The 9,972-nt window shown below is 52.3% G+C and overlaps 3 protein-coding genes across 3 annotated transcripts; all 3 read right to left on the bottom strand.

The window, feature by feature from the left end:
- Positions 1-3,371: 3,371 nt before the first annotated feature.
- On the bottom strand, positions 3,372-5,003 carry LOC128276185 (uncharacterized). The gene is made up of 2 exons (XM_053014652.1): positions 3,908-5,003; positions 3,372-3,829 (listed from the first exon to the last, which is right to left on the bottom strand). The coding sequence occupies exons 1-2, from the start codon at positions 5,001-5,003 to the stop codon at positions 3,636-3,638; spliced, it is 1,290 nt and encodes a 429-aa protein (XP_052870612.1). The 3' UTR covers positions 3,372-3,635.
- Positions 5,004-5,719: 716 nt separating this feature from the next.
- LOC128276184 (uncharacterized) lies at positions 5,720-7,177 on the bottom strand. The gene is made up of 2 exons (XM_053014651.1): positions 6,044-7,177; positions 5,720-5,977 (listed from the first exon to the last, which is right to left on the bottom strand). Exons 1-2 carry the CDS (start codon positions 7,134-7,136, stop codon positions 5,784-5,786), a joined length of 1,287 nt encoding a protein of 428 aa, XP_052870611.1. The 5' UTR covers positions 7,137-7,177; the 3' UTR covers positions 5,720-5,783.
- Positions 7,178-8,297: 1,120 nt separating this feature from the next.
- Positions 8,298-9,969, bottom strand: LOC128276186 (CCR4-NOT transcription complex subunit 1-like; the record flags this gene model as incomplete). The annotated part of the gene is made up of 5 exons (XM_053014653.1): positions 8,298-8,908; positions 8,980-9,128; positions 9,209-9,419; positions 9,484-9,725; positions 9,820-9,969. Coding segments are annotated over 5 exons (846 nt in total), but the record flags the coding sequence as incomplete, so codon positions are not given.
- Between the last annotated feature and the right edge of the window lie 3 nt (positions 9,970-9,972).

Genomic DNA, 9,972 nt, shown 5'->3' with positions numbered 1-9,972 from the left:
TTCCGACGGTTGTTCCGAGGTCGCACGACAGATTTTGCCCGCTGGGTAGCTGTTGCATTGTTGCAGCAGCTCAAGACGGCCCCCCGCCGCCGGAGTGGGTCGACGGGTCGAGTTTCTAATCTCAACCCCGTTCGGCGAACGCTGCACAAAAGACCAGGGCCCTCGGGCCAGGGGCGGCGGCGACAGAGGGGCGCCAGAACGGCAGAGGGGTCGAGGGTGTCGTTCTATTGACCCCATTTCAAGAGCGCAGCACATTCTATGCGCCGCTGCTGCTGCTGCTGCGGCGATGCTTGCGCTTTGTGTGATTGAATGAGAGAGGCAGCGAGAGAGACAGAGAGATAGAGAGAGAGAGAGGGATTGGTATTAAGAGGGGACAAAGGCAGCATGGCAATCGTGCGATTAAGTGTGCCTTTCCGTACGGGACCATCTTTGTGCGCTAAGAAAACTGTAAGAACATTGCACGCGCCCCCTCGAAGAGCGGTACTCGACAACGGTGGACAAAAGATAACCAAAGGCAGGCGAGCAGGCATAGAATTTTCACCCCCTAATGGGTGTTGGGTGGGTTGGTGGGGTTGCAATTGTCCGCCAGGACATGCGATGCGATGCGCTGCAATCGTAATCACCATTGTGCCGAAGAGTAGCGCCAATGTGTGAAAAACAATTCACAGAGTGCCCACACCGGAGGCGCAACGGGCCAGGGGCCGGTCCCGCCGGTCGGACGTGACGGTGAAGTGCTAAATCTCAATTGCCAGTGTGAATAACACATGAATGTGTTATGTGACCCAGTTCTACTTCGGACAATGTTTTATGCTGCGGCTGTACACTGCCGATGGAAATCACTGTGCTCACGGCCGCCAGGGAGAGGATGCCTGCGGGCGGAAAGAGCGAGAGAGAGAGAGAGAGAGAGACGTGGTGTGGTCGGGGCATAGAATCGACTTCCATCTGCTTATTACATATTCGGGGTTGCGCCAAAACACGCTTCATCTGCTCATTTTCATTTTTATTTGCGTGCTTGGCGACCTCCTTCCATCGGAGACGGTTATGAAACGCGACTTTGAGCTGATCTGTGCAATGTTACTCGCTATTCTGGCACCACAATCGTCTCAGCACGTGTGCCGACTATGAACGTGTAATAATTGCCGTGGGTTTATCTTTAGTGACATAACAAAAAATTCAAAACGTTAGAGAACCATTCGCAGCACCATCCGAGCTGGCTTCGTGACAATCAGACTGGGACTGGGACTTTCTGTTTTTTGCTCAGACAGGCCAAAACGAAGCGTGCTGCAACATGTTGTGCAGCTCTTAGTGAAATTAAAACACTCGGCGCTCGGCTTCTGAAAAGCATAAAAATGTACTTGGCCACTTGGCCACGTTTGACCACGACGACGACGACGGTTTCGGGTCGATAGTTATTTTCGGCAACTCGGAGCACCGGGCGGACCGTGAACGTACTGGTAAACATTAAACCGGGCCACGGAAACAACTCGAAAGGGAGACAACATTTAATGCATTTGCAATTTCGTCACTGGGCGGGAACTGATTATGCATGCAGTTTTCGATCGGTGCAAGTGAATTTGGAGTTTTCAGACACTTGGAAGAATTATTTACGATACTTTAAAGGCAAAACCTGAACCACTGGGGAAGTGTCCAGTGCCAGAGGTACTGGAGGAAAGCGAAATCGAAACAAATGCGAAAAAGTTTTCCCGAACGGCAGAAGCATTACGAAAAACGCCTGCCCGTAGGCAATCTGCGTAGCACCGTACAGAAAACCGAAGATGGTCGACTAAGCCTACTTTAAGCCACATTTGTTGCCGTTTGACGTCACAGGGGTTGGAACATCATAAATTTTAATGTAACTTATCAAACCCACATTTTCACCCTACACCCTTTAGGCTGAAACGTTACGCACGTGAGCCTGTGGCTTAAGGAAGATTGACACTCCGAGCGCAAGAAAGTTTGAAAACTCGGTCCTTACTAATAAACGTTCAACAATTCTCGCGATTCCTTCATTCATGAATCCGTTTTGTAATAGTTAGGCCCGACTTGATATCATGTTTTACAAAGAGGCATATCCTTAACACCACCGTCCTTTGCAGCCTCCCTAATTGTGGGCTTATCAACGAACAGTGTCATTTCCCGCCCGACACAAGACACGAGATTCCGCGTGCAGCAGAAGGAGCCCGGCACGTAATGGACGGCTTGCGCAAAACGTCTTACACGCGAGAGGACCTCTTTGGTAGTATTGGTAGCCGCAGCCCGGCGTACTCCAACCTGCAGCACCTGAGGCACCGAGCACTACAATGTTGCCTTTTCCCCTTGGATTGCGTTGCTTGAACCGTAAAGGCAGGGAAAAGTAACGTCAAGTACATCAGGGGGCATACATTAATAGAGCAACAGCAGCAGCAGCAGCACTGCAGAACCTCGCTTTCCCAGAGTGAAAAAAGAGAGAGAAAGAGCGAACGAGAGGGCTACATCGAGCACCGTGGTGGTTCGCAGGTTGTGGTAGTAAAAATCGATAAATCCTTCCAAAAATAGGCCGCCTCACTGAGCGCACAAGGAAAGTTCGTTGGGAGGGCACCGTTGCTGTGGCAACGGCAACGACATACGGGCTCAAGGCTGAAGCATAAGCTGCCATCTTTCGCTCGCCCTCTGTCGCTCTTTCTCACTCACGCCGCGTTCGCTTTTTCACGCCACGAGCTTCTTAAGATTGTTCGAGAAGAGAAGAAAATGCGCCAAGAAAGCTTTCGAAACACGGAGCACTGCTAACGGTGCTCCGACAGGACGTGCCGAATGGAACGCAACACAAAACTTTTCCGCAATTCCCAGGTTACGTGCACCGAGGTTGCGATAACTAAACTTTAAAAAAATATCCAATGAGGCCATTACAGAGAGACATTCAATTTTTGCGCTTTTATGGCCAGGATGTTTTGGGCCACCGTTGTGCCTTCAGCAGGGCGCACCTTTGTACGCACACGCACGCGAACAAATTAGGCGGTGTTGAAGTCCTTCCGAACACCGCACCAGACCCAGCTCAGAAGAGGACGTTCCAGAACGGTCCGTTTTGGAGCCCAACACGCGACCGCAAAACCACACCTTGCCGGTGGGGTGACCAATGGAGCCACTCAACCAACGAGTATCCTACGCCGTCCACTTTTTTTACATTTTAATCCCCGCCCGGTGGAGACGCCAGGTGGCCCGTGAAAGTAGATTGGAGCATTGCGTGAGTTTCACAGCCCCTTCTTTATACAGGGAGTTACCGGAGGAAAATGGCACAGCACACTAATCGCTCTGAGGCACACTCCACAATGTTAGACATGGAACGGACCAACAGTGGAGTGGCCAGCCACAATCTGTTAAATTTTAAACAAATGTTAAACCCTCAATTCGTTCTATTTCATAACGTGATTATGGTGAGAAAATAAGACGCTTTAATCCAAATGTACATAAAAACACCTCGTGTTGTTTACCTAACTTGACCTCGAGCTAACCGAAAATGCTCGGGCCAGTAACAACATTAAATTTCTTTTTCAGGGGAGTAGCATTTTCAAGATAACTTCAAAACCTCTCCCCATTACTTATGTTCTCTGCACGATTTGTTGTAACAAAAGGCAAAGGGCAACATCCAGCTTTGCTGTTTAATCGATGTAACCACGGGCGAAGAGACTTTTCAGTATCGGCACCACCGACCGCCGATACACCGTCCCGTTGTACTGAATGTCCCGCAGGCGTTCCACCTGCTTCTTGTCGAAGAACGCATCGAAGCTGATGTCCACATTGTCGGAGCGTTCCATCAGGATAATCGGGAGCAGACTGATGGCACACACAAGTCCTAGAATCGCCCCAGCCCGGAAGGTGTTAGTTTCAGAGCGTTTAGCGTTACTTCTGAGCGCACCCGAGATGAACCTACCGAAAAACTCGTGCCGTTTGTACTCTTCCTTAATCGTTTCCAGCGTTGGTACGGTGCCGGAGTACTTGCCCCGGTCGAGCGCTTCACACAGGTTGCGGTGGTAGAGCTGCTGCAGCTCTTCGATGCGATTTTGACGCACCTCGAACCGGGGACAGTTGTAGAGTGAGTACACCAGATCCAGTCCCGGGCTGCCGTAGCACGACAGTTGATAGTCGACAAACATCACCTCCCGCACCACATCGGTGTCCGCCGCCGCCGCCGCCGTGGCCTCGTACCGAAACATCATGTTGTTGCTCCAAAGATCCCCATGGTTAAGGACGCGCACCTTGGTGGCCGGGTTGGTCGGATCGACGCAGTCGGCCATGCGTCGTTTGAACGACGGCAGTAAGGTCCTCAATTTCTCCACGATGGCCGCGTCCAGTTCGGACCAACCGGCAGACACCTGGATAAATTTTTCCAGACCCTCCTGGAACACGGCAAATATCCGGTAGTCTTCGAGGGCCACCCGCGGGTTGTAGAACCCGTACGAGTACCGGTCTCGCAGTAACCGTTCGTTCGCCTCGGAACGGGCCGCGTACAGCATCGACGCGGCATGGAACTTGGCGATCTTGCGCATCACCAGCGCACAGTGCGCAAAGTCGAGACCGCCGGCCGTGCGATCGCACATCCGGAACCCGAGCGCCTTCAGGTCCTCGAACACGATCGTCCGCACGGGCTCGGTGGTGGCGTAGTAACACTTTGCTCCGAATTGCTCCAAGCCAGACGACGAGTCCGAGACGAGCTGCGAGAAAGCGGGCAACAGCTGCTGGAACGTTTCCGTTTCCTTACGGAACGCATCCAGAGTGTCCAGCACGTTGCCACGATCACCAACGTCCGGCATGCACTTGGCGAGCAGCCGCTTCTCGGACGTGCCGCCATCGTACAGGACGCTAATCCAGAAGACGTCGCTCAGGTAGTTATCGCCGGCCGACGTGGCCGGCCCGGCACTGAAACGGTCGATCCTCACCGGGTGTCCTAGGTCGTGCTCGAGCGATCGCTTGATGAGCGACTCCGTCAGGTAGCTCGGTAGCTGTTGCGTTCCGTTCGGGGTGGCCATCTTCGTTGAACTAATATCCAAAATCAGAATAATCCAAAGCCCTGCAGGCACGCGCACTGCCACTTGCGCCGCTCCAGTGCATCGTTAAACTGTCCGTCATGATTTAAATGTGACGGCAAAAACAACAAGAAGGCCAAACAAGTGGAGATGGCAGGTGGCCGGTGGCTCAGCCACTCATCTCTACGATTGGGCGCGTGCCATAATGATAAGCACAATTCCGAACATGTTGGAGAAAACGCAGGCTCACGCTGTACCGCATTGTATCATATCGCCAGGAAGTAATCTACGGTGGAGGATAATTACCGAGTGGACCGAGCGACTGTTCGGTCAACACCCGAACCGCGACTGCGGTTGGCAACCACGGAGAGCAGTACCATGATCGACTGGCCATTAGTATAGACGATCGCGTGACGCTGATGAGAAACGCTTCTGTTTTATGGCCCTGACCCACGGCATCGCCACCCAACATGGGCGCTGATGATAGGGAGGAGCTTTAGCAAATGTCTTGTAATGTGTAGTTTGCAGCACATTAATCACGTGACTCGTCATGTCTATTTCCGTCCCAAAGAATACTAATTCTTTGGAAAACAAACAGGTTCGAGACCTATGTGATAATTTGATCCTTGATCCTCTCTTTTCTAGTTAACTGAAGATGACGGATGTCGCCAGCTGACCCCTCTGTAAATAGCATAAGGATAACTAAAACACTCCAATGATCGGTTTCCGAAGTAAAAGTTTATTTAAAGTTTTTTAATGGCCTTGTCTTCCCGGTTGGCATCCTCACTTCAACAGTCCCTTGGCATTTAGACGATCCAGCAGCGGAATGACCGATCGACGATACTTTTCGCCCGTGTACTGCATTTGACGGAGTCGATCGGCGTGCTGCTTGTCAAAGAAGGTGTCGAACGTTAACACAATGTCGTCCAAGCGTGGCAACAAAATGACCGGCAGCATCGAGAGTCCACTCAAAAGTCCTGAAACAACCAAGTGGCGACAGAGACAAAGGCGCTACTTGAAAAGCGCAAACGATTACCACTTACCGATAAACTCATGGCGATCAAACTCCCGCTGGACGTCGGCGAGTGTCGGGACCGATCCCCGATAACCGGCCGTCTTCAGGCCATCCGCTAACGAGCAGTGATAAATCTGCAACAGCTCGCCGATGCGCTTCTCGCGCACCTCGAATCGGGAACAGTTGTAAAGACAGTACACCAGATCGAGCCCCGGGCTGCCGTAGTTGCAAATCTGGTAATCGACAAACATGACCTCCCGCACGTCGGTGTCGCTGTTGGCATCGTCGTGCCCGTAGCGGAACATCATGTTGCTGCTCCACAGATCACCATGGTTCAACACCTTGTACCCATCGGAAGCGGCCGCCGTGTAGCACTCCACTATACGCTGCGTGTAGACCGGGCGCAAGGCTTGCAGCTTGCCCAGAATGCCACGATCAAGTTCCGGCCAGCCGGGCGCCACTTCCAGAAACTTTTCCAATCCATTCGTGAACATGGCCAGTGCCGGGTTGTTGTCAAAGGTATCGCCCGTCCGCACCAGTCCGTGCGAGTAGCGTCGGGAAAGATGTTCCAGTTCCTTCGGGCCACGGGCGGCGTACACCATCGATGCCGCATGGAACAGTCCAATCTTCTTCATGATCAACTCACAATGTGCGAAATCCAGTCCACCTTTCGTCCGATCCGGCAGCCGATAGCCGAGCGTCTTCAGATCATCGAACACGATCGTTTCGGTGGGCTCGCTGGCCGCGTAGTAGCACCGTGCTCCGAACCGGATCGCTTCACTGGCACCGGCGGGTGTCACGAGCTCGGAAAAGGTGGGCAAAATCTGTCGGAACGTTTCGACCTCCTTCTCGAACAGGCACAAACTTTCGGCGAAATCTTTTATCATTCCCACATTTGCCATAATTTTGGCCAGCAGCCGGATCTCCTCGGTCCCGTTGTAACGCACGGTGATCGTGAAAACATCGCTGCTGTAGTTATCACCCGGCTTGGTGGCCGACGTTCCGGAAAACTCGTCCACGTGCACCGGACGAACGGGTAGATTTTCCTCCAAAATCCGTTGCACCAGCGAGCGGTTGAAAAAGTCCGGCAAATGCTTCACCAGCGGTCCGTCGGTGGCCATTCTTCGTAGGGAGGCGTTGGACACTCTTTCGAGAGCAACTGATCCGGTGCGACTGAGGCGATCCTCTCAGCACCCGGAACAGCATCAGGTTGCGGTTCGCACCAACACAAACTCACCCAGCGGTCCAGACCACCCCGGAACGATAGGGTAAATTGATAACGAGCGGTAGCAGACTTAACGGTGCACGATTAGAGGTGGTACCAATACTGGCCACCCTTAGGCACGCGGAAGTTCAGCAGAAGCGCACTCACTAGAAGATTGGTTCTCATCGACCTTCCACTTGACGATTCCGTTTTCGCGCAAAGCGGAGATTGGAACTGGGACAATAGGCGAGTGTGGTCAAGGAAGTGCCGTCACAGATGCTCGGAGTAGATCGGCTCGTTGAGCGCCTGGCCACGTGCCGTTGCGGAATGTATTTGTCCTGCACTTCAAGTGTAAGATGGGTGACCTTGCGTTGCGCTTGCAGTGTAGATTAAATATGGACACAATATAACAGTAAGCATCTACATGGGCATTGCCAAACAACAGAAATACTGTGGGGTCTCGGGCGGGATACAGCATCGAGGCGGCGTGGAGCAGACCGACCTTCACCATGATGACGACCTCGCAGTGCGCAAAATCCAGCCCACCGAACGTAAGATCCGGCAACCGGTAGCCGAGTTCCTTCAGATCACCGAACACGATCGCCGAGAAGGTGGGCAACAGGTTACAGAACGTGGTCACCTCCTTGTCGAACATCAACAGGTTGTCGATTAACCTGCGGACCAGTGGAAATCCGGTAACCGTTTCGTGATGACTCCGGTTGAAGACATTGTTTTGGCGTGCACTTCGGTACTGGCTTTGGCTTTGAGGTTCGTCTAATTTCACCATTCTCTAAGGCTGCTCGAGACACACACCCGCGGCGGGCAATGTCTAATACACTTTCAATTGACAATATTTACGTAAATTACTTGCTCATTCAGATGCGTCAGACGAGGTCAACGAAGGAAGCGACCAAAATAGACGGGGCAGCGATGGTCGTCTAAATTGATTGGTGCGGAATAAATTGGAATTGCGGAATTGAAGATTCATTTTCCTCTTACGATGTTCCGCTTGGACCCACATTGATTTCGGACAGTCAAACACCACACTCCCAGAAATACTTCAAATTAATTCTATTATTTTGTTCACAAATGATGTTACAACACAATAACTAAAAATTAGACAATGATTCACTCCAGTTCATAATGACGTTCCGGCTTCCGGCATCAGACGTGTGCCTAATTCCCTTGCGCCTATCTCTACACTGACTCCAGTTTTCATTTTTTTTCTCACTGCTTTGAGCTATGTACAACACTTAAAATTTTGCAACCTTCATTCCCGATATTCCCGACAGCCTTCGCTCTGCTGTGGTGAGACTAATTTAGTAACAGGCCACAGGCCACGAATGAAAAACACACACAAGCTGCTGAGCAATCTAAAACGTTTTACGCAGGTCACCAGTGACAGGGACGTTGTGGGTTCACCAGCGTGAAAGTTCTATACACACATACGTTGGGGTCTCCTCTTTCGTTGCCTGTGGCGGGCCACCACTTCACAGGCAACGGAAGAATTCGCATCCGAGTCCGCATGATAGGCCATCGGCGTTGTTGCGTGAGGGTTGGTATTGCTTCTGTAACCGGAAGAGACGCACCCCCTTTTAGTTGCACTCCGCAATGTCCGACTCGACGTTCTGAATCTGCTGCTGGCTCTTGGTGTTTACCATGCACGATTTAGCGACCGACTCGAAGAGACTGAAAAAAGAGCAACCAAGAACCGATTGGGGTCATCGTCATTGGGCTCTGGCTTCCTACGCCTTTCTTACCGTTCAATCTCGGGCGCACAGTGGACGAAATCGTGATCCCAGAACTTGTACAGCGGGTTCTTGATCAGCTCGATGAAGGTGATCAGCAGACCCCACGGATGCGGTCGGTTCACGATCAACCGTTCGAGCAGTACACGAGTGATTTGTTCCTGTGTTTGGAAAGAAGGGAAATATGTAGAATGCGTGGCCAAAGACGGTCACGGCCTCACGGACGGGCGGGCGGTCTCACCTGAATGGCTTCCGAGTTGGCCTCATCGAAGAGGTACAGAATGCAGCAGCTAAAGTAGTGCGTGTGGCTGTTCGGGTAGCGCAGCTGATTGGCGATCGCATTCAGGAACAGGTACCGTCCCTCGGTATCGAGATCGACGGCCAGATTCTGGAAGATGTCCATGTGCGCACTGTGCACGATGGTCGCCATCGTTGGGACCTGGTTTTTGGATCTGCGAAAACGAACCGGGTTGAACGTCACGTGCAACAATGAACCGGGACCACCAGTGGCCTTACCTAATGTGAGCGATGGCTTGCGTGCCGACGTACAGGACTAGCGCATTCATCAGCGGAATATTGTAGCGCGAGCCGACATCGTTCGAGATCTGCAGATTCGATCGCAGCTCGGACAGGAAGGTCACCGGAGCGCGGGCCTTCAGGTACGAGTCGAGATCCTTCTTGAAGCTGGCCGGCTGAATGGCGGCCGCATAGTTGATGGACACGCGCGGTGATCCGCCGATGTCGGTCAGCATGTCGACCTGCGAGGGGGGTGGAAAGATTGAAAAAATGAACCTTTTTTGGCCACTTTTTGGCAGAGCAGCCAACCCAACAAAATCCAGAGAGCCCCATTACCTTCAGGTTCGGTGTGAACGGATCGGGAAGGCGCATGTTGCGTGGATACGGCGATAGGATCAAGTTGCGCATCTGGATGCAGTTCGGCGGGATGACGTCGCAGAATGCAAAGTGGTAATCGCACAGGAACTCCGGGAAATCGTGCAGCAACAC

The sequence above is a fragment of the Anopheles cruzii genome, unplaced genomic scaffold (genome assembly GCF_943734635.1).
Source record: "Anopheles cruzii unplaced genomic scaffold, idAnoCruzAS_RS32_06 scaffold00699_ctg1, whole genome shotgun sequence".
NCBI classification, from domain to species: domain Eukaryota; kingdom Metazoa; phylum Arthropoda; class Insecta; order Diptera; family Culicidae; genus Anopheles; species Anopheles cruzii.
This window is presented reverse-complemented; position numbering and strand designations above follow the sequence as displayed.

What these genes read in the sequence shown, in the direction of transcription:
- LOC128276184 (XM_053014651.1), bottom strand. Translation starts at nt 7,136, where the DNA reads ATGGCCACCGACGGACCGCTGGTGAAGCATTTGCCGGACTTTTTCAAC. An exon ending in TGATCGCCATGAGTTTATCG is followed by an intron (nt 5,978 to 6,043) that starts GTAAGTGGTAAT and finishes TGGTTGTTTCAG; the next exon opens with GACTTTTGAGTGGACTCTCG.
- LOC128276185 (XM_053014652.1), bottom strand. Translation starts at nt 5,003, where the DNA reads ATGGCCACCCCGAACGGAACGCAACAGCTACCGAGCTACCTGACGGAG. An exon ending in CAAACGGCACGAGTTTTTCG is followed by an intron (nt 3,830 to 3,907) that starts GTAGGTTCATCT and finishes GGGCGATTCTAG; the next exon opens with GACTTGTGTGTGCCATCAGT.